The following is a 22,598-nucleotide window of genomic DNA, read 5'->3' as shown; positions in this document are numbered from 1 at the left end:
AATTACCAACATCTGCTGGATCATCAAAAAAGCAAGAGTTCCACAAAAACATCTATTTCTGCTTTACTGACTATGTAAAAGCCTTTGACTGTGTGGATCACAACAAACTGTGGAATATTTTTCAAGAGATGGGAATACCAGACCACCTGACTTGCCTCTTGAGAAATCTGTATGCAGGTCAGGAAGCAACAGTTAGAACTGGACATGGAACAACAGACTGGTTCCAAATAGGAAAAGGAGTACATCAAGGCTGTATATTGTCACCATGCTTATTTGGCTTATATGCAGAGTACATTATGAGAAACGCTGGGCTGGAAGAAGCACAAGCTGGAATCAAGATTGCCTGGAGAAATATCAATAACCTCAGATATGCAGATGATACCACCCTTAAGGCAGAAAGTGAAGAAGAACTAAAGAGCCTCTTGATCAAAGTGAAAGAGGAGAGTGAAAAAGTCAGCTTAAAGCTCAACATTCAGAAAAGATCATGGTATCCGGTCCCATCACTTCATGGCAAATAGATGGGGAAACAGTGGAAACAATGGCTAACTTTTTTTTTGGCAGGCGGGAGGTGGGGTGGGGGGGCTCCAAAATCACTGCAGATGGTGATTGCAGCCATGAAATTAAAAGATGCTTACTCCTTGGAAGGAAAGTTATAACCAACCTAGACAGCATATTAAAAAGCAGAGACATCACTTTGCCAACAAAGTTCTGTCTAGTCAAGGCTTATGGTTTTCCCAATAGTCATGTATGAATGTGAGAGTTGGACTATAAAGAAAGCTGAGCACCGAAGAATTGATGCTTTTGAAATATGGTGCTGGAGAAGACTCTTGAGATCCCTTGGACTGCAAGGAGATCCAACCAGTCCATCCTAAAGGAGATCAGTCCTGAGTGTTCATTAGAAGGACTGATGTTGAAGCTGAAACTCCAATACTTTGGCCACCTGATGTGAAGAGCTGACTGATTTGAAAAGACTCTGATGCTGGGAAAGATTGAGGGCAGGAGGAAAAGGGGACGGCAGAGGATGAGATGGTTGGATGGCATCAGCGACTCAATGGATGGGTGTGGGTGAACTCTGGGAGTTGGTGATACAGGGAGGCCTGGAGTTCTGCGGTTCATGGGTTCGCAAAGAGTCAGACATGACTGAGCAACTGAACTGAACTTCTTGGAAGAAAAGTTATGATCAACCTAGACAGCATATTATAAAGCAGACACATTAATTAGTTTGCCAACAAAGATCCATGTAGTCAAGGCTTTGGTTTTTCTAGTAGTCACGTATGGATGTGAGAGTTGGACTATCAAGAAAGCTGAGCACTGAGGAATTGATGCTTTTGAATGTGGTGTTGAAGAAGACTCTTGTGTGTCCCTTGGACTGCAAGGAGATACAACCAGTCCATCCTAAAAGAAATCTGTTCTGAATATTCATTGGAAGGACTGATGTTGAAGCTGAAATTCCAATACTTTGGCTACCTGATGTGAAGAACTCACTCATTTGAAAAGACTCTGATGCTGAGAAAGATTGAAGGCAGGGGGAGAAGGGGACGATGGAGGATGAGATGGTTAGGATGGCATCACTGACTCAATGGACATGAGTTTGAGTAAACTCTGGGAGTTGGTCATGGACTGAGATGCCTGACGTGCTACAGTCCATGGGGTCGCAAAGAGTTGGACATTACTGAGCAACTGAACTGATATTGATCTGTGATATATCTCAAAATATCAATCAGTGCTCCTCTATTTATAGAGAACTTTCTGCTACTATATAGTACTTCAAAATATTTTAAATATTAAAACTGTGTCATTATACAATATTTGAAACAGAGACTATTCAAATTTTAAGTCATCTCTTATGTTGATTCAATAGGAAATCCTATTAGAATATTTTTGCTTTTCATACATTTCTGGAAGAGATATAGTAGTTTTTCTCAAGCTGTTTTTCCCACTCTCAACAATTTATTTCAGATTACTCTGGATTTAGATGCAGCGAAATAAATTGACAGATAAAATCCAATCTTCATTGGATTTGCTCAAAAAACACTGAAAATATATTAATTTTTCCCTCAAAATAACATTAAATATAAATCCTTAGAAGCTCTTTAAAAATTAGATTGCACTCTAAGTCTGACAATCTATTACTAAAAACCAGAGCCTAAGGTTAAAACAGCTAAAAGATAGGTATTTACAGTATGTTTTAATAGAGACATATTAGTCCTTTTATTTCACTCAGGTACCATTAAGTGAATCATTCCCCAATGCATTTCTGAGGGAAAATCAGTTAGTGGTGAATCAAGACAATTTAAAATACTGACTTTCAAAAAACTGCCCTGAAACCAGAAGTATTTTCACAAAGACATTAACATTTTATAATAACTATTACCATCTTGGGGAAGTAAGTTCTGGCCTGCTTATGTGATTAAAACTTTCCCTTCCTACAAAAAAGAATTACCTGCATGCCGAAGCCAAACCACTGCGAGGTTGTACCTTTCAGAGCAGACCAGTGCACTAAGGAGGGGAAGTGCGGAATTATATTCACCAACATCCAGGAAAGCTTCAGCAACATCAAGATAGAGGTCTCCCATGTCTTCAGGATTCTGTTCCACTAGTGTTGTCAACAGAGGCTAGACCCCAAAGTAACAGTCTGAAGTCAAGCGTTCATTACAAATAAACATGTCTACTTGTGTTTCTTTTTAACATATACACCAGTTATCTGAGGTGAATCTAAAAGGAGCAAGGCTTAATAAAAACAGCTTAACATGATCATTTCTTAAATCATTACTGTGTCTCTATTATAAAGAATTCATACTGCCATCATTCACTCACTCAACACATTACTTCTGAAGACATGTTATAAGGCAGGCATTGCAGGAGCTAAGACAACACTGATCTGCTGTGCTCTCCCTCAAGCAAGTCAAACAAGCCCATGTCGCAGGGCTTCTGTGTTTGCTGTTTCCCCAGAAAGCCATTCCCTACGTTACCTGCTTGGCCTATTCTTCACTTCCTTCATGTCATTATTCAAATGTTACTTTCAGGGGAGGCTTTTCTTCACCAATTTAATACAACTGCAACTCCTCCCACCCCCAATATTTCCTATTCTTCTCTGATTTTTCTCCAGAGCACTTATCACCAATTAGCATTCTATATTTTATGTATTTATTATCTAATCCGATTAAATCAAAAGCTCCATGAGGACAGGGATTTGAGTATTTTATTCAACACTTTATCCTAAGGTCTATAAAGTAGATATCCAGTATTTTTTTATTTAATAAAATACTTAGTCTGAAGTCAGCAAAAGGGAACAAGTGTCAGAAACTGCCAACTGTCTAAAATGCCCAATCTCACATTCTGATCTCTGGATTATTCTCAAGAAAAACAAATCATTATAAGCCCAGTTCCAAACACTTAGCTTTTAAAAGACATTCACACAAAAATAATATGATGCTTACTGTGACTTCCTGGTTATCAAAAAATGTAAAATCTAAGGTCAACTTATAATTTCCTGCTATCTAAAGAAAAACATTATACATTTGATCTAAAGTATCTCAAGTGCAAATCTTAATGCTACTTACATTAAGTGGTTCAAGAATGTTGAGATGTACAAGGCAGACCATCAGCTTCACTGTGATGTCTATTGGCACACCATCAGGTATAGCACAGATAACGTTGTCACCAGCTGGGCATCAGACAGACAAACAAAAAGTTCCTAATAATCTTAGAAAGTGGAGCAAATAAAGCAAACTATACCTTCTATCTAAGACCTCATTTACTTTACTCAAAGCAAATGATTCTACAGTCAGTTCTAAGTTTGGCCAACTCTGGTTCTAGGCTCTTAAATTTCCTTTGGTCTGTCTTTTGATTAGCAATTATCCTTCCTATTTTCCTAACGCTTTATCCACTTGCCAAAAATCTACATAAACTCCCACATCTTCTATCAAAACCACAAAAAACTAAAAAACAAAAGTGACAAATAAGGATATATGAACTTTTTCTTTTTCTTCTTGAATCCAAGAGCCTCTTTTTAGTCTTCACTACAAAAGAGACTGAGAAAGGGATGATGTAATATTGTGCTTAAGTTTAAAGCAGAATTTTAAGTGAATGCTTAAGTTTGAAACAGAATTTTTTCAATATTTAATAAGTTTGAAATAAATTAGTAGACAGCATTTTAAGCCCTTTTTAAAAAGTAAATTGCTTTAGTTTGAAAGGTTTATGATAAGCTGCTCCATAATTCATTCTTTTTTCACATAACACTATCAAGGCCCTGTGTCAATGACAAACACCAAGTTCAAATAGATGTCCTGAGGGGAAAAAAAAAAGGACTAAAACCAGTTTAAAAAAAAATTACCTGTCAGTGAATACTCACAAGAAAATGATTTGGAATCTTTGTTAGGAAAATATGCTTCTTGGGAAAACTTGCTATGAAAACACTACTAATTTCAAAATACCACATTATGAACAAAAGGATTATGCACTCTCTCCTATGCAGAGGAAATTACAACCTTTATTCTCTTCTGAAGTGCCTTCTTCTGTAGTTCTTTTTTCCAGCACAATTCCAGAAAAATCTGTAATTACCTAAAAGTATGGCGGTGGGGCGGGGGGGCGGGGGGGGGAGAGGGTGGAGCAGGAGCCAATGTGATACATTAACATTTTTATATCATATTAACTAATGATTCACTAAAAATACATAATTTCTCTATATCAAACCAATCTAATTTTCCCAAAAGATTAAGAAATGAATCATAACCGTTAGTCTGCTGCTGAGTCCTGCTATGCTGAAGTACAGGCGTACCTAGCATCTGTGAAAACAGCAACAGCTTTTATCACATGGTAACTACATTTTATATTTCATACAGGATTATTACAGAACTTAAGTGTGTCCATACAAACTTTAAATGTATAGTTTAAAATAAATAATATATATAACTTAGATGAGGAATTGTCAATTTGTAAGAATTTTTTTTTTAAAAGTGTATGTTCAAAATCTAACAGAGAAACACATAAATATTCCTACCTCCAAAGCTCTGTCATATTGTTTATTAGAAATGTATAGTTCAGCTGCAATGTTAACATCTTCCATGGAGACTAGGTCCTGGTGTTTTGAGAGAGCTTCTTCAATTATGTTAATAGCTGAAGTAACATCATTGGCTTCATAGTAACTCCTAAAATATTAATGGCAAAAATTGATCAGTGCTTATTAATTCAGGTCATAAAACTCATTTTCCTATACAGGCCCTCTATTAACTATGAATCTCATTTTCTTAAAATTTGGGCGGAGAAAACTCTTTAAAATCATAATCAGAGATGATCCAGAGAAAAATGTGTACTGTCAGTATAACCATGTCATAACATCAAGCATCTCACTCTCCCAAAGCTACCTCATATCATTCTAGCTCACTCCCTTTATAACTCAATACCAATAACTTTCCTACCTCAATGGGATCTACAAAACATTCATCCTACCACTTTTTACTGTCGCTGCCATTTCTGTCCTTACTTTTCTCCTTCTCTGTCATCCAATATTACAATTACTCCCTTGTGCATCTCAATTCTCCTGCACTTCTCTCCCTTTATCAAGGTCATCTGATAAAACTACAACTCTGATTAATCCAAATATGCCTTCCCCACAAGCTGCCCATGCTACTAAACTCTAAATTAATGACTAATGTTGGTAGCATGTGCCAACCTAAAGAAAAGTTTTCATCTTAAAACGTCATTCTAGTACAGGCTCAAGATGAAATGACTGTAAATATTTCACTAGCACATTTGCAATAACTTAGTGTATACGTACATAATTTATGAAAACCTGGGAATCTAGACATCCTTCAGAACATGTTCCATTTTTAAACTTCTGGGCATATGAAAGATAATCAAATATATAATACAATTTTTTCTAAACAATCACACAGTCAACTTGGAAATAAAAGAGTACTGGGGGAAAAAAACCTCTGTATTTAAGCACAATATTAAAATATAGGAATTCCGCAAAACACTTTCCTGAACCTCAATAAAAAGTATATTCACTTTAAATATATCTTTTGATTTCAAAAACAAGATGATTAATAAGAACATTTATGTATATTTCAACTTGAAACTTACTTTGCCATATCTCTAGTCAACTGCATAAATCGTTCTCCATCAGATGGAGACAAAAGGTTTAAAATACGCCTATAACCATCCATTGCCATTTTGTGATCTCCCATCTGTTCATAAAGGCTTGATCGCTCCCACAGGTAACGGACATTAGTAGGTTCATATTTAAGTGCTAAAAAGAAAATAAGGAATATAAATTACAGATTTATTATAAAAGGGGGCTCATGGTACCTGGATGTGACCCATCCTTTCAGAAAATCTATTAAACACTCTAAGCTAATTTGCCAGCAGAACCAATTGGTTTATTCCAGACTAAATCTACCTTCACAGGAATGCTAGATTATGCTTGACCAAATAGAAGCCTACTACTACTACTAAGTCACTTCAGTCGTGTCCGACTCTGTGTGACCCCATAGATGGCAGCCCACCAGGCTCCCCCGTCCCTGAGATTCTCCAGGCAAGAACACTGGAGTGGGTTGCCATTTCCTTCTCCAATGTGTGAAAGTGAAGTCACTTAGTCATGCCCGACTCTTTGCGACCCCATGGACTGCAGCCTACCAGGCTCCTCTGCCCATGGGATTTTCCAGGCAAGAGTACTGGAGTGGGGTGCCATTGCCTTCTCCGAACAGAAGCCTAAAATCTCCCTATTAACCTTCATTTGGTCACTGACGTCTAATATTAACTCTCAAGAAACAGCTTGGAACCAACACTGATCTTGGCAGGAAAATGACGGTCTTGTCTTCAACCAACGGTTTTACTGTATTAGCTCAAAATATAAACAAAGTTACTGATAAATGTGAAAATACAGGGAGCCCAAATACTTACCTCCAGTATAACAGAATACAAAGAATAAATATATTTCAACTAACAGCACCCCAGAATATCAAGTACATTGATCAGAAAATCTATTATAGAACATTTTATCAAACAAAGCAAGAAAAACATTTTTATTACCTTTTGTGTAGCAAAATATAGCCTGCTTAATATTGTCTTGTTCCAGGGACATTTCTGCCAATCTAACCCATTCTTCAGTGTCACTGGGATTTAAATGTGCAGCAATCAATTCAAACTGCAATGATTTCTCCATGTCACCTTGGTCCTCATATATCATAGCAAGAGTGGAAAATGGCTCATAAGCCAAAGGAGCTATAATGAATAGAATAAAAGAACAAATTTCATTGGCTGAGGGAAGACACTTATGCTAATATCAATTTCATGTTTCAAACTATGGATTCTTTAATATTTATGCTTTTTAAAATAATTTGAACAGAATTATACAAACAGTACATTTGCTTTAGTGTATTTTCATATACTCTTAGGATTTAAAAACTATTCTTTTCGCTAAGCAAAGTGTAATTTCATAAAAAACCCTACTCTCTACCACGTCCCCCTCATGAAAAGTCCTCTTTGATAAGGCTAAACATGGCTCATTAATTCAGCAAGTTCATCCCAATGAGCATCAGCCACATCAATGGGGTTAAATCATCATGATCCAGCTTCCACACTGAGGAGTATGGGATTAATGGAGAGAAGATATCTAACTAGCACCTAAACCCAGATTATCAAAGTGAAAGGTTAATCCACATTTCTCAAATAATAGGTTCTAAGAACATGAGGGATTAAAATCAAAGGTAACTGTCAAAATAAACAATTATAAACTAATAAAGGAACAGATAATACTGAAAAGGACCCTAGACTAAATGAAAGGAAATGCCAAAATATGGAAAAGATAAACTGAAAGTTCACTGTAGTAGACTGCTCAAGCCACTACGCAGGGCATCACTTGGCAACACACCAGGAAAACAAAATAATAAATGCAAGTGATTAGTCAAAAAGTGACTTCTAAAGATATCTTTCAATATGCCTGAGCTTTGCAGTTTAATGGAAAGATGACAAGTATATATTGTCTTTTATCAAAAAGTAGATTAAAATAATCTAACAGTGTCTGATTTGGAAAATGGTAGAAAAAGAACACTCCTCAAAAGTGGCTTTAAAATAATGTGTTTGCCATATTTTAAAAAGACATATTATAAACATATAAAACTCCTAAAATGAAATGTTCAAAAACAGATTTTTTTAAAAGCCTGTTAAGAGTTCAATATATATTAATGTTATTTCATTGAATCATACTCTGTGATTATCATTTTCTTGGCAATGATTCCTATTCAATTGGTAGTTATATCACTGTTATTACAATCACCTCCAAGCTCCTGAATATATTTTCCAAATAGCAGAGTGAGGTACTCCTCCCTTTGTTTTAAAAGTCAGACTATTAAAATGCTATTGTCAATAATCCCCACATTAAACACCTTGTCTTATGATTTCCATGCACATCAATATCGCCTCTTCACGTTCTCCTCGAGCAAAGCGAATGTTGGCTTCACCCATTAGACCTCTCAGAGCTCTGGGAAGTTTACTCCGAGGTCTTTTCTCCTACAAAACAAAAATGACATTTAGACTCAAACAGAAAACAAACCCAAGCCAACAAAACTTCCCTACAGTAGCAAGTTCAAAGTACAATAAAGTTATTTAAATAAAGCAAAAATCAAACTGGTCAGGCATTACTAAATTACTAATTAGACCAAATGTAGAACTAGATGTTGCAAAATGGATTTATATGCCAGGAGATTTATGATGCAATCTACTGAAGATTCTTCTTTCAAATTTATCTACTCAGAATGCTGGTGCTGCTGCTAAGTCGCTTCAGTCGTGTCCGACTCTGTGCAACCCCACAGACTGAAGCCCACCAGGCTCCACTGTCCCTGGGATTCCCCAGCCAAGAACACTGGAGTGGGTTGCCATTTCCTTCTCCAATGCATGAAAGTGAAAAGTGAAAGGGAAGTTGCTCAGTCACGTCCGACTCTTCGAGATCCCATGGACTGCAGCCTACCAGGCTCCTCTGTCCATGGGATTTTCCAGGCAAGAGTACTGGAGTGGGTTGCCATTGCCTTCTCCCCTACTCAGAATAAATTAGGTTAAAAAAAAATCAAGATACAATATAAACCTTTTAATAGCAAAATTATAGTAAATTTTGACATTTATAATAATAATTAAGGTTTAACATTTTAAAATCTCTAAAAATGAAACATAAGAAATCAGTAACAGTAGCAATCTCACAGTATTTCCTTTTTTACAGTTGAATTCTTTCAGTATAAATGTATAAAGACTTTTTTTTCAATTTCTATGTCACATTTTTACATTCTGTTTATAAATACCAAAGTAAGAAACACTTTACTTTCATCATTTTCTTGGTTTCACGATTGAGAACCATCTCCAGTACAAACACGTCGCCAGCAGTAGGTTGCTCAGGCGTTTCTTCCTCCTCCTCTTCCTCCTCTTCTTCCTCTTCCTCCTCCTCATCTTCATTCTCTCCAAGCATGGAAGCAAAGACCTTGTGAACTGACTTACTGACTCCATCTGATGTTTCACCTAAAGAAAAAGACATTGAGGTAGGAAACAAAAGCTTTAGCATACTCAGCACTTGAAAGAAAAACAAACGGTATTTTCTGGAATATAAATTTCTACCCCAGCATTACCAAACTTGAAAGTAAAAGACAAATGAACATTCCCAAAAACAATCCAAAGAAAGCTGTCGCAAGGCCATGTTTTTTACTCTGTAGGAACTGCTGACTCATCCTTTAGGCCTTATCCAGACATACAGGCAAAATTAAGTAGGAAATCAGAAACACACAGAGTAAAAAGTTAAAAGCAGAGAAAAAAAAAAAAATTAAGGAATTTCAGGACACAGACCTAAGAACTAACTAACCTAAGACCTAAGAACAAATCTGATGGTACATAACCAGGGCATATAGCACAGGGGTTTAAGGTGAGGCCTCTAGAGTCAATTCAAGCTGTCTGGTTTCAAACTTTACCACTATCTATTGCCAGCTGTTTTACCTTGGGCAAATTACTGAAGCTCTCTGTACCTCAGTTTGCTCATCTGTAAAAGGGATCAATAACGTCTGCCTTACAGGGTTACTCTGAGTCTTCAAATATATATACTGAGAAAAATGCCCAACATACAGTAAGAGCTTAATAAATGCTATTATTATTAAAACAACATTATTATTTCAGGAACAAAATAACATATTTCCTCTGTATCTGAGGAGATCACTACAGTAAAATTATTTCTCTAAGTTTATAATGATTATCTTGAATAATAAAGAAAAGTTTAGAAGCCAATTTGTTGTTAAAGCAGAGATATGGCATATTTTAGAAAAGCTACAACAAAACAGTTAAAATAAATGTACATAAATATATTTATTAAAAAATCCTAAAGCTTATTCACTTATGTAAAATAACCTCAAACAGCAAGGATGCTAGACAAATAAGACAGTCAATGTATTTAAGGAAGAAGAGAATGAAAAAAAACCCACATGTTTTGAGGAATAATTACAGTAATAATTACTATGACATCATAATTATCATCTTCAAGAATTCTAAACACCCAAAATAAATATAACATTGTAAAACAAATCAATAAAATTTATTACAGTAATACAAAAAAAGAGAAAAGTCATACAATCATCGTGATACACAGAAGCTTTTTTGGCCATGCTGCATGGCTTGCAGGATCTTAGTTCCCCAACCAGGGATGAAACTCAGGCCTTGGCAGTGAAAGCACTGAATTCTAACCACTTAACTGCCAGCGAATTCCCCCAGAGAAGCATTTGATAAAATCTGACACCTATTCCTAATAAAAATTTTTAGTCAACAGAAATGCAAGAGAATACCTTTAACTTGATAAAAAGTACATACAAAAAAGGTTCCACAAACACAGTTAATGGCTAATTATCCAAAGATACTGGCAATGAGACAAGCATGCCTACTATCACCATTCCTTTCAAGACTTTACTGGAGATCCTAGTCAATGTAATAAGGGAGGAGAAATAAAGGCATAAAGATTAACAAAGAAATAAAACTGTCATTCACAGATTACATGATATTACATAGAATATCCAAAAGACTCTATGCACAAAAACTGTCAGAATTTATGAATTTAGCAAGGTTCCTGAACACAAAGTCACTATACGAAATACATTCCTAGGAAACTGGGAGCTTAATATATTAAAATGACTATTATTTGAGCTGAGGCTAGTATGCCTGACTACTCATGGTAAGCAGAAAGCACTGATTCAAGTAACCACCTTTTTCGGCCACCTCTTAGTATTCTGGCCTAGAGAATCCCATGGACCCACAGTCCCCGGGGTCACAAAGAGTCGGACATGTCTCAGCGACTGACTCTTTCACTTTCACTGGCAAGCATCCCATGGTGCCTGCTACTAACAGTTGCACCTCAAAGACAACGTTATGGTGGAAGAGCAGCTCTTCCTCTGAGCAGATAAGGAAGGACTCACAGATTACAGAACAACTTCGGCCCGCTTTTTCACTCCACTTGCCTAGCAAAGAATCTATAATCCTAATTTTCTCTCTTTGCCCTTTCTTCCCCACTTGGTCCAAGAAGGCAGACAAAACCTGTTCATTTTCTGTTCACCTGACTAGTGTTTTCTCTATGTGAAGTCTTACTTGTTTGGAAGAAAAACAATCGGCCTCCATTTCTACCCCCTAAGGGCCAGAAAGTTTAGCTTAGTTCTCAATTAGACCTTATACGTGAAACTGATAGTTGCTCAGACGAGTCCAACTCTTTGTGACTCCATGGACTGTGGCCCACCAGGCTCCTCTGTCCATGGAATTCTCCAGGCAAGAATACAGGAGTGGGTAGCCATTCCCTTTTCCAGGGGATCTTCCCGACCCAGGGATAGAATCTAGGTCTCCTGCACAGTATCCATTTCTACCCAGTAAGGCAAGAAAGTTTAATTTAGTTCTCAGTTAGACCCTATCCCCACAGTTAAACTCTAATTGATAGTTCCGCATCCCAGATTACTTGATATGAATGACTAGATACCACAAACTATCATTAGTATTCTGATCAATCACCAGAAATTAATAATTTGCCTACTAATTCATCACTTAGGCTCCCATAAGTTTAATTGTTCAGGGTCCAGTAACCAAATTTAGTATCTAGTCATGCGGAGCTGAGGACTGAATCCTGGAATGAGGTAACACACCAAGATATCTACGCTATGTCGACGGTCCCATGTGGACAGCCAACTGGCCTTCCACTCTGACATTTCTACCTCTCATAATTAAAGAAGTGATTTGGAAGACCTTTGTATAGAATTATAATTCATTACAATTTGGGGGAGTCCTGGAATAATTAGCAACCATGTGAGAGGGTCAATTTAAAAAATCATGATCCCAAAAGGCTCCCAAACACTGATGCAGATTTGAAACCCTTCTCCACAAACATAGCCCACTAAGCAGCACCATAATCAATAATTCAACAAATACATATTGAGCACCTATTATATACCAAGTTCTATGTTCCTAAAAAGCCAGATATCAACAACAGAATACTACAGCAATTAAAAAAAAATAATAACACTTTCACTAAATTATTAGATACCATTAACATTTAATGCAGGCAGTGATCTTAACATACCTTCACTGGCATCTTTGCCCTGAGATTTGGTAGAGTTTATTCCTGATGATGATGGAACTTCAGAGTCATTTGGATTTTCTTCAATTGATGACTTTCCTTTTTCCTGAAGACTCTGGGATTGAAAATTAATTAATGACTCCAAATACAAATGCACATTTAGCTCTTTCCAGCTGAGAACAAAACATCTGTCTCATTTTCTATTTCTATAAAACTTGAGCTCTGAACACATACATTGTATGTGAAATCTAAATTTGAATATTGTCAAAGCATTTCACTGTACTTGGGTCTCATTCTTCAGTCTGAATCAGCCATTTGTAAAAAGTAATTTTAAAAATCTTGATAATTTCATTAATCTACACATTGCAGTCTTTCTTTTTTCAGCCTTCCTTTTTAAATGAAAAGAGATGGGGCACTATTGATTGCATGATTTAGGAAAGAATCCAACAGCTAACCTCAAAAGGTGCAGTTACTTTTATTTTCCCTCCGATTTCAAGTGAAGAGACATGAAAAAGTCATGTATTTCCTCATTTACCAGAGAAGTTTTTGTTATCAGACACAAAAAATCACTCTTTCTGTGGATTTCATCACACCGTTGGGAGACTCCTCAAAAATGGGAGCTGAATCCACTCCGTCCGGAACTGGACACTAAGGCCTCAAGAAGAGGTGAATTGCGCATTCAAAGTCACAAAAATAACAGTGGCAAAGCTAGAACTTGAAGCAGATACAAACCGACTCCAAACTCTACTACCCACAACCCACCTCCATCTCCACCCCATTTAATCTACCAGCGTTAAGCTACTCTCAAGTAAAAAAAAAAAAAAAAAAGTACTATTTGACAACAGTGAAAAAAGAAGTGGTTCCCACCGAGACAAAAGCTTTCTGGTGAGTGAAACGTTTTAAAGAGGAGCTTAGCACAGGGATAATGTGAGAACCGGAGTTTCGGTAAAAAGGGGAAGAAACTGCTAGAGGTGCGCGGCCCGCCCCATAAGGGTGAATTTAGTGGGTCCTTTACATCTCTTAAGTGTATTAGGGCGACAAGACAGTGACAGCATCCAGGCCTATCATCTCCTCACTTTCTTCTCGCGGGTTTTTCTCTCCTCTCTTCTCCTTTCGAACTCCTCAAAGGAAATCTTCCCTTCCAGATAGTCGATGAGCTCCGGACTGAACCCCGACATGCTTGCGGGGTTCTGCTACGCAGTTTCAGGAAAGAGGACAGACAAACGGAAGAGCAGAGGCTCCCAGACGCTAGCCCCGCGCCGAGCCGCTAAAGGCAAGGACCCGAAGTCCTTCTGGGAAACTGGCTCGGCCTGCGCCGCAGCCGCCGAGCTCAGGTTCCGCAGGAGCCTCTAATCCAGGCTTCTTCCGGGAGGCGTGAGTATGAGCGCGGGAGTAGGCGGGACCTGATCTGGACCCTCCTAGCTTCCAGGACTCGGAGCTTGCAGTCGGGCTCAAGCCTCTGGTTTAAGCTTGTTAAGGAGTTGGGGAATGTGCTTGAAGAAAATGTTCCTTCGTCTACAGTATTTCCCTCGAAAATATTTGTTCTTTAATTTGATCTTTGGTTGTTCAATGGCTCAGTCGGTCCAACTCTTTGTGACCCCATGGACTGCAGCACGCCAGGCTTCCCTGTCCTTCACTATCTCTTGAGTTTGCTCAAACTCGTGTCCATAGAGTCGCTGATACCATACAACCATCTCACGCTCTGTCGCCCCCTTTCCCTCCTGCCCTCAATCTTTCCCAGCATCAGGGTCTTTTTTAATGAGTCGGTTCTTCGCATCAGGTGGCCAAAGTATCAGCTTCAGCATCAGTCCTTCCAGTGAATACTCAGGACTGATTTCCTTTTACGATTCACTGGTTTGATCTCGCAGCCCAAGAGACTCTCACTGTCTTCTCCAACACCACAGTTCAAAAGCATCACTTCTTCAGTGCTCAGCTTTCTTTTTAGTCCAACTCACATTCATACATGACTACTGGAAAAACCAGAGCTTGGACTATATGGACCTTTGTCAGCAAGTGATGTCTTTGCTTTTTAATACACTGTCTAGATTTGTCATAGCTTTTCTACCAAGAACAAGCATCTTTTAATTAGTAGCAGAGGCAGGATTTGAAGCCTGGTCTATCTGACTCCAAATCCCATACTTGGAATTAATACACTGTCTGTCCTTGAGGCTTCCCTGGTGGCTCAGCAGTAAAGAATATGCCTGTCAATTTAAGCCCTGGGTCGGGAAGATCTGCTGGAGAAGGAAATGCCAGCCCACTCCAGTATTCTTGGCTAGGAAATCCCATGGACAGAGGATCCTGGTGCACTGCAATCCATGGGGTCACAAAAAGTCAGACACAACTTAGGGACTAAACAACAACTGCCTCTCCTCAGTGGAACTCTACGTCAACCTACACACTCCTGTGCTTTATATTTTACACTGAATTATAACTTTCTCTATTGTCCTATTCTAGAGACACTTGCTGTCAACATCTTGAGAACAGCACTACCTGATACATCTTAATGAACTTTCCTCTCTAGGCTAGTAATCTGTGCTTAAATCACATTGATGAACTCAACTGGATGGAACTGAAAGTGCCTTTGAAATGGGCAAGGGAGTAGAAGTATGAAATGCAGCTCAATATGAAGCTGAGGTTGCTGCTGTTGCTAAGTCGCTTCAGTCGTGTCCGACTCTGTGCGACCCCATAGAAGGCAGCCCACCAGGCTCCTCTGTCCCTGGGATTCTCCAGGCAAGAACACTGGAGTGGGTTGCCATTTCCTTCTCCAATGCATGAAAGTGAAAAGTGAAAGTGAAGTTGCTCAGTCGTGCCCAACTCTTAGCGACCCTATGGACTGCAGCCTACCAGGCTCCTCTGCCCATAGGGTTTTCCAGGCAAGAATACTGGAGTGGGTTGCCATTACCTTCTCCGAGGTTAGGGACAAGTTACAGGGAGCCTAACACCTGACTTGGCCACTAGTGCCTCTTTATGACAATCCAGATGCACAAAAGCCACAGTTTGATGGCAGAATGAGGACCAGGACCAGCAAGAGGGGAACTCCCAGGTGAGAGAAAAATATCTCACAGCTAGAAGTCATCCCTTTCTCATGATAAAGGATCCCCAGGGCCCTATCTGGGTATAAAATATGGGAGGCTAGCAAGGTAACTCACAGAAATTCCTAACAGGTAAATTCTCCCCTGAGTTTCTCCAGGCATCCAGGGAACTGCACTTGAGGGGAAGTCAAGAGTCTCTAGTCCTAAGTCTCCTAGGGGAAAAGAAGGAAATCAAAGGGAGAAGAGCTGGTCACCTGGTAATGAGAATGTTCTCCTGAGACCCAGATGGCCTGTGTGCTCAGTCACTCAGGTGTGTCCAACACTTCGTGACCCCGTGGATTGTAGCCTGCCAGGCTCCTCTGTCCATGGAATTTTATTTTGTTATTGGATGCCTGGAATATGGGAGTAACAATTGTGAAGATACAGATTCACGTTGTGGAGAACTGGAGAGGGAGCAAGGGGGTGACAGTTTTTCTGCTATGGAATAGCTTGATGACCATTCTTTTATAGGTCAGAATGTATTATAGCAACATGTCTTGAAATTGTAATCTTTCTGCTTTTCCTTTCTCTGCTTCCTTGTAAGTAATGTGTCCACTGGTGAGTCAGAGGCATCCGTATTACCTTGAGATGAAGTGGAATTGTTACAGCAGTAATGAAAATAGCAAGAAGAAACTTTTCAGACTTTCTGACTCATTTCTGAGAATCAAAATGAAATGTCTGAGGAAAGGAGAACACTGAATTTATACCATGACCAGAACATGAAGAGTACTCAGGGAGGTCATCACTCCCCTTTCTCAAGTGGAGTTAAGATGGGGTATAATGCTTTTGGGGAAGCAGTTTTTCCATGGTTGTCTTTTCTGTGAAAGCTTGTCACTGCTTTCACCCTGGGCTATCTTTTCAAGGATGTCTGGAGAACAAACAGCCTTGAAAGACAGAAATACTGTCTCCCTCTGGGGCAGAGGACAGATTTATTTCCTGACCAGTATAATAATGATGTTTCCCTCTGGGACAAAGGTTGGGCATGTTTGGGCATGTAGCCCCCTTATAAGAGTGAGGATCTCCTAAGTTTGGGGTTCCTTGGCTGTGGCACAAATCAACTCATGCCCAGTAAACAGCTGGACCCACCCCCACAGGGCCCCCATGGTACTTGAGGGACAAGGAGAACCAATCCGAGTGTAAAACTCAAGCTGCCTCCTGAGCCATGAATAATAAAATCTGTTGCCTCAGACCCAGGGATCTCAGGGTCCACGAAGATGTGTGAAATTATAGCAGCTACTGTGTAGCTTGCAAATTGGACAAAATCTTGCACCCTTAATAGTTCTTGACCACACTAGACCTGGGACAGCGGCCAACAGGCCATGTCCTGGGGACAGGGAATGGGATGCTCATCAAAGAGGAGCAGAGTCATTGTTGAGAGGCTGTTAAGGACCTAAGAAAGAAGGACTACAGACCCCTTGGGAGCCTAGATCACCTGCAGAACACTTAGTATTTTCATTGCAGGAAACGTACTCTTCTGCTGACAACAAAATCAGTGAACAAAATCACTTCCCCAGTGACCTTCTAGAAACACAACTAGGGAGGTTTTGGTTGTCAAAATAATGGAGGTGGGGAGAAATCACTAATATGCCACTATATATTGTCTGGGGACCAGGTGTGCTAAATGGTCACCATGAAGACTTGTCCTTCCCCAAATGACAATCCCATCACTGTTGAGAAACTCTAGTCTAGTGGAGTGTAGGCCTCCCATCGCCAGCTAACTGCCAGTTGTGGGGAATTTTTCAGCAGAAGGATGCATGCTGCTTCTCTGAGACTTTGCAAGCTCACAGGTAAAAGTCCCCTGTGGATGCTCTTCCTTTTCAAAGACCTTGAAACTGATAAAGCATTCCTCTTTTGGAGGTCTTGACAACCAGAGCAGGAGTGGTGAAAGGAAAAGGGAAAGCCAGTCCCTTTGGTATTTGAGTGGAACTAGACAGTGGTGAAGGATCCCCACTACTCTATCATTTATCTGAATAGGCTATATTTTTATGAGGAATAATATCAATAATTACTTACATCCTTTAAATGGTTAAACAAAAAATCTTGGCATTAACTAGAAGCAGCTTCCATTACTGTGTGACTAATAGCAAAATATCACACATTTAGTTCAATTCAACAAGTATTTTTTGAGTGCTTGCTACATGCAAGGCATTGTAGTAGGTGCTGGAGAAATAAAAAAAATGGCTTAGATAGGATCTTGGCTCACAAATATCTCACAACTCTTCAGGGAAAACAGACACTTATATGACTACTTACATAGAACATATTGAACCAGATATATAACCTGTTCCTGCACATTTTATTATTTATATTCAATCATCCACCAAAAAAGCCACATAAAACTACTTTGGAATGTACAGACTAGTGTCATTAGGATTACAATGTTTGCTTCTAGCACAATGTATGTTTGTTTTTTGTTTTTTTTTTGCAGAAATCAGAAAAAATGATACAGCCCTTCATAAAGAAAAGCAGTTGTTACAAATAAGAATATGAGAATCAGACTAATTCAGCCTGAGTTGGGGAGGGGTGGTGGAGGAAGAGGACTGGTTATGAAAGAAGGGAAATCTGCCTGTATCCACCCTCCCTTCGTATGGTTGTAGGTTCCTAAGATATCTGCTGTGGGGTTTCCCTTGTAGCTCAGTTGGTAAAGAATCTACCTGTAATGCAGGAGACCTGGGTTCGATTCCTCGGTTGGGAAGATCCCCTGGAGAAGGAAATAGCAACCAACTCCAGTATTCTTGTTTGGAGAATCACATGGACAAAGAAGCCTGGCAGGCTACAGTCCATGGGGTTGCAAGTCAGACATGACTTAAGAGACTAAACCATGATATCTGCTGTAGCACAATGTCCACCTCTGAACATCATGGCAGAGAACATCTCCCAGAGGCCCGAGCAACTCCTAAAATCCCATGTTTCTTTATCTTCCATTTCAACTTAATTGTGGATATTCATTACCTACTCTCTTGATATGAAACTAAGACTGTGGGGTCTTTTAATAGCATATGCTGACAATAGAAATGTATATTCTTTTTAGGAAAAAGATACATTTTAAACCCAAATTCCCATTACAGATAATTAACTAAAATAAAAATGATCAATGTCCCTTTCAAATAAAAACACTGATGATAAAAAAGAAACATAGAACACAGCTGAAAGGAATTTCCTTTGACTTTATGGTATTTTTGTAATCCTTGCAAATATATGCAGTGCTATATTGATATATATAATTACTGAGTGAGAAAAAACCATGCACATAAGTCACATATGTCCCAAAGCTCAAACTATTTACATGTAGATCTGGAAGTACAGAATAAAATCATTACAGACTGATAAAAGTGGAGAGGGGAAACACACACAAAAGCTTAGCCATGATCAAGACTGAATTTTTCTAGTGAGAAGCTTCATCGGTAGTTTTAAAACCACCAGACTTCTGAAAGAAAAAGAAAACATTATAATGAAATAGAAAAGAAGATTATACAATTAACCCAAAGACCCAAAGATCAACATATTTCAGTGAAAACTCTTTTTGTCTTCATTTCCTAATCAGAGTTGTTAGGACTGGAAAGTTTGCAATTATGAAATATTCTCCAAATCAGAAATTTTGCTTCTTTCACAAAGTTGAATAAATCTTTTTAAAATAAATTTATTTATTTTAATTGGAGGTTAATTACTTTACAATATTGTATTGGTTTTGCCATACATCAACATGAATCTGCCACAGGTATACATGTGTTCCCCATCCTGAACCCCCCTCCCGCCTCCCTCTCCGTACCATCCCTCTGGGTCATCTCAGTGCACCAGCCCCAAGCATCCTGTATCATGCATCGAACCTGGACTGGTGATTCATTTCATATATGATATTATACATGTTTCAATGCCATTCTCCCAAATCATCCCACCCTTGGCCTTTCCCACAGAGTCCAATTATTATATTACAGTTCCACTAACGGTGCTCTTTTTTTTTTCCTGCCCTTAAACATTATCTCATTTTGTGCTTACATGAGTATATGTACTTGATGTTTTCTCTAAAACTTTGAGTTAGAGATCCATATATGCAATTTATAGATGAATAAACTAAGGCTTAAAAAATAGCTTATATGCAATACTGTCCCATACTGAAATAGACACTTGGCATTAATAATTATTCTCTTTTTAGTGTATGTTACTCTTAGGGCTGAGTGTGAAAAGTAGTCAAGGGAAACCTTCATTAATATACTTGTTTGTCTTCTATCTTATTTTCTCATTGTAGGACAGTTTTCAAGTTCATATGCCACATAGTAAATTACATCCTCTTATTAGAATAACAATCATTATTTTTTTTAAATCATCACATTTAAAGTAGCTAATCATCAAAATCCTTTCACAATCATAATGAAGTGCAACAATGGTTTGCTTCCTCATAATTCCATCCATATGCCCATGAAAAAATGGGAATAGATTTTAATTACTATTTGGTTCCCTCTACTATTCAGCAAAATAAAAAGTTAATAGACTAGAATCATAATGTATTTTCTTTGCACCATACCTGTTCCTTTTTAAATGGTAGGTATTTGATAGGGATGCTAAAGCAATATGAATAAAAATTAAATGTTAGACATAAATTTCTAAATTTTTTCCTGTGATAAAGTGCCATCTTTACTAATATTCTACCTTTTTCTCCCCACTAGGTGAGGAAGTTCAAGCTCAAATATATGCTTAATAATTTCTCCCCAAAGAAACCATTCTTTTAACTTTTTAATTTCCATTTAATCCAACTGGACAGTTCAATATATTTCTTTACATATGATTTTCCACATAATTTAGCTATATGACCTGGTCTGAAAAAAGATATAAGAATAGGTGGTTTTTCATTGTATTTCATAATTCTGTTTTCTACCATTTTAATATATCTCTTCTCCCCAGAAAGCTATCCTTTGAAAATTACTGTCATTGCTTTTTAAAACCAAACTGTAAAATATATGAACCAAATCTGAGTATTAACAGTGACAAGTATGATCAGAACTGAGCACTTATTTATGTAAGGAAATAAAATCATTTATTCAAATAAATATTTTCAAACCTATTTATGAATCAGTTATACGTTTAGAGAGATCTAGGGATAAGGGATAAATTTTACCTGCACTCAGAGGAAACACTCAGCCTTTGAGGTAATTGGAGAGGGAGTTTTTCTGTTCTTCATAATCTGCAAATGCAGAAGCAATAAGTTCTGACTGGAAATAGAGAGGCCTGGGATTCTCATTCATGGAGAAAGTATCTGAAAACCTCCCAAGGTCAAGACCTCTTCCTTTAAAATATGCCTGAAGAGTTCTAAAAAACTGAAGAGAGTAAGAAATGTTCAATGTCATTTATAACTTAAATACCCTAAGCACTCAAAGGTGAATATTTTTTCCCTCATTTTTCCCCCTGAACCCTACAGTGCTCAGAGCTCAGATTCCTCCTCTCTGACTGATGGTGAAACAGAGCCAGTCGTTTTGGATGTGGGGTTTTCAGCTGTGTGTTCTGCAAATACACAGAAGCTATGCAAAGTGCTATTAGATTATTTTGATACTATATTGTTATATTTTACATAATTTTCTTTAGAAAAATAGTATTTTGAAATCATAAAGTCAGCATATTTGCTATATTTGGCATATTTTTTAAACAAGAATTTTTACTGATATTTTGAATTCTGTTTCCTAGATAACTTTATGTTGAAAATAACACCTAGCAAATTGACAAGAATACAGGTAAACTTTCAGATTTTGCAACTGGGCTTTGCAAGTATTGGTTATATGACAATCTGTTTTGTTATCAGTTCAACCTAAGCTGTGCAAAATGCCCTGTTACACTCTTAATTTTGTATATTTATTAGAAATCAAGGCTATAAAGTCAATATGTATATAAGATCATTTACAAATGTAATGTGCCATGTGTCTATAAAATCATTTCTAAATATAAATTTGTTTCTCCATGCAGAAACAAATGTAAATTGGCTAGAGAAACAATAGAGCACTGGCTACTAGGCTAGCAAAATTCACCTCTAGTCCTGCTGGGGAATCTTCTCAACCCTTGGCAGCCTCATCGCCACTGTTCTCTAGCAGAGTGCAGTGTGCTTAACTCCAGGGAGGTGCTGATTTCACCCCACAGCCCAGAATGTCCCAGTGGCTGTTCTTACCAGATCTCGGTTTCTAGGAATGTTGAGGGGCTTCCATTTTTCTTCATTTCTCAGCATGACTCCTTGCACAAGCCCAGGTAGCACCAGGGCACCAGCCAGCAGCAGGAATGCTTTGGGCATGATGGAAGGAAGCTGAGTGAAAGGAAGGATCAAGGAAATGTCGATGACCAGAGACGGAGTGACTGAAGAAAAGAAAAAGAGAAGGGAGGAAAAGGGAGGGCAGAAGTAGAAAAAAGAAAGAGGAAACATTTTTAAAGGGAAACAAGGAAGAAGAAGTAGTATATTGATTCACCTGAATTTTGCAGTCTTCTTTTTTTCCACGTTCATTTGCTAATGAGGTCCCCCCAGAACCAGTTGATTAGCTTAAAGGAGTCTATGAGAATGAGAATGTTATACAGTGACAAACAAAGCAATTATTAATACAACCTAGAAAGTGAGTATGCCTTTTCAACTGAAAAAAAAAGCACTTGTCCCAAAGAAAGTGTAATTCTTAATAATAACAACAGAACCCAAACCAAACAACAACCAATCTTAATTTACTTTAAGTGGTAAGACAGCAGTCTCAAAGAGAAGAAAAAAATAATGTATTCCTTCCACACAGATCTGAGATAGACACACCAGACCAGTGTTAGTAGAGATTGTCTCCCACCCGAAGGTGTAAAATGGAAACGAAACTCAACAGAAAAAGCTAATAAAACTTACCAGGAGTTTGGTTTTGCCTGACCCTGGTTGGCTACACTGCCTGCAATCTGCAAGTCGATTCATGGCTACTTATAACCAGCAGATCAGTTGCAAG

The 22,598-nt window shown here is 38.2% G+C and overlaps 2 protein-coding genes across 3 annotated transcripts in view; both read right to left on the bottom strand.

Moving 5' to 3' along the window:
- GTF3C3 (general transcription factor IIIC subunit 3) overlaps window positions 1–13,907 on the bottom strand; it is a 36,693-nt gene extending 22,786 nt beyond the window's left edge. For both annotated transcript variants that reach the window (XR_005719041.1, XM_040228882.1), the window contains exons 1-10: window positions 13,657–13,907; window positions 12,584–12,695; window positions 9,317–9,510; window positions 8,391–8,514; window positions 7,036–7,227; window positions 6,088–6,253; window positions 5,003–5,150; window positions 4,491–4,563; window positions 3,564–3,667; window positions 2,444–2,615 (exon numbers count right to left, since the gene is read on the bottom strand). Coding sequence is in view for 1 of the 2 variants with exons in the window: in XM_040228882.1 (XP_040084816.1) it covers window positions 2,444–2,615; window positions 3,564–3,667; window positions 4,491–4,563; window positions 5,003–5,150; window positions 6,088–6,253; window positions 7,036–7,227; window positions 8,391–8,514; window positions 9,317–9,510; window positions 12,584–12,695; window positions 13,657–13,758 (1,387 nt within the window). In the remaining variant the exon portion in view is untranslated. The remainder of the gene's footprint in view (window positions 1–2,443; window positions 2,616–3,563; window positions 3,668–4,490; window positions 4,564–5,002; window positions 5,151–6,087; window positions 6,254–7,035; window positions 7,228–8,390; window positions 8,515–9,316; window positions 9,511–12,583; window positions 12,696–13,656) is intronic.
- A 6,869-nt stretch (window positions 13,908–20,776) lies between these two features.
- CUNH2orf66 (chromosome unknown C2orf66 homolog) lies at window positions 20,777–21,949 on the bottom strand. Its single transcript, XM_040228880.1, has 2 exons — window positions 21,803–21,949; window positions 20,777–20,963 (listed from the first exon to the last, which is right to left on the bottom strand). Exons 1-2 carry the CDS (start codon window positions 21,920–21,922, stop codon window positions 20,784–20,786), a joined length of 300 nt encoding a protein of 99 aa, XP_040084814.1. The 5' UTR covers window positions 21,923–21,949; the 3' UTR covers window positions 20,777–20,783.
- Window positions 21,950–22,598: the final 649 nt, after the last annotated feature.

This window comes from Oryx dammah, unplaced genomic scaffold (genome assembly GCF_014754425.2).
Source record: "Oryx dammah isolate SB20612 unplaced genomic scaffold, SCBI_Odam_1.1 HiC_scaffold_27, whole genome shotgun sequence".
In the NCBI taxonomy this organism is placed as follows: domain Eukaryota; kingdom Metazoa; phylum Chordata; class Mammalia; order Artiodactyla; family Bovidae; genus Oryx; species Oryx dammah.
Note: the sequence above shows the minus strand (reverse complement) of the source record. Positions and strands in the feature narration are given on the sequence as shown.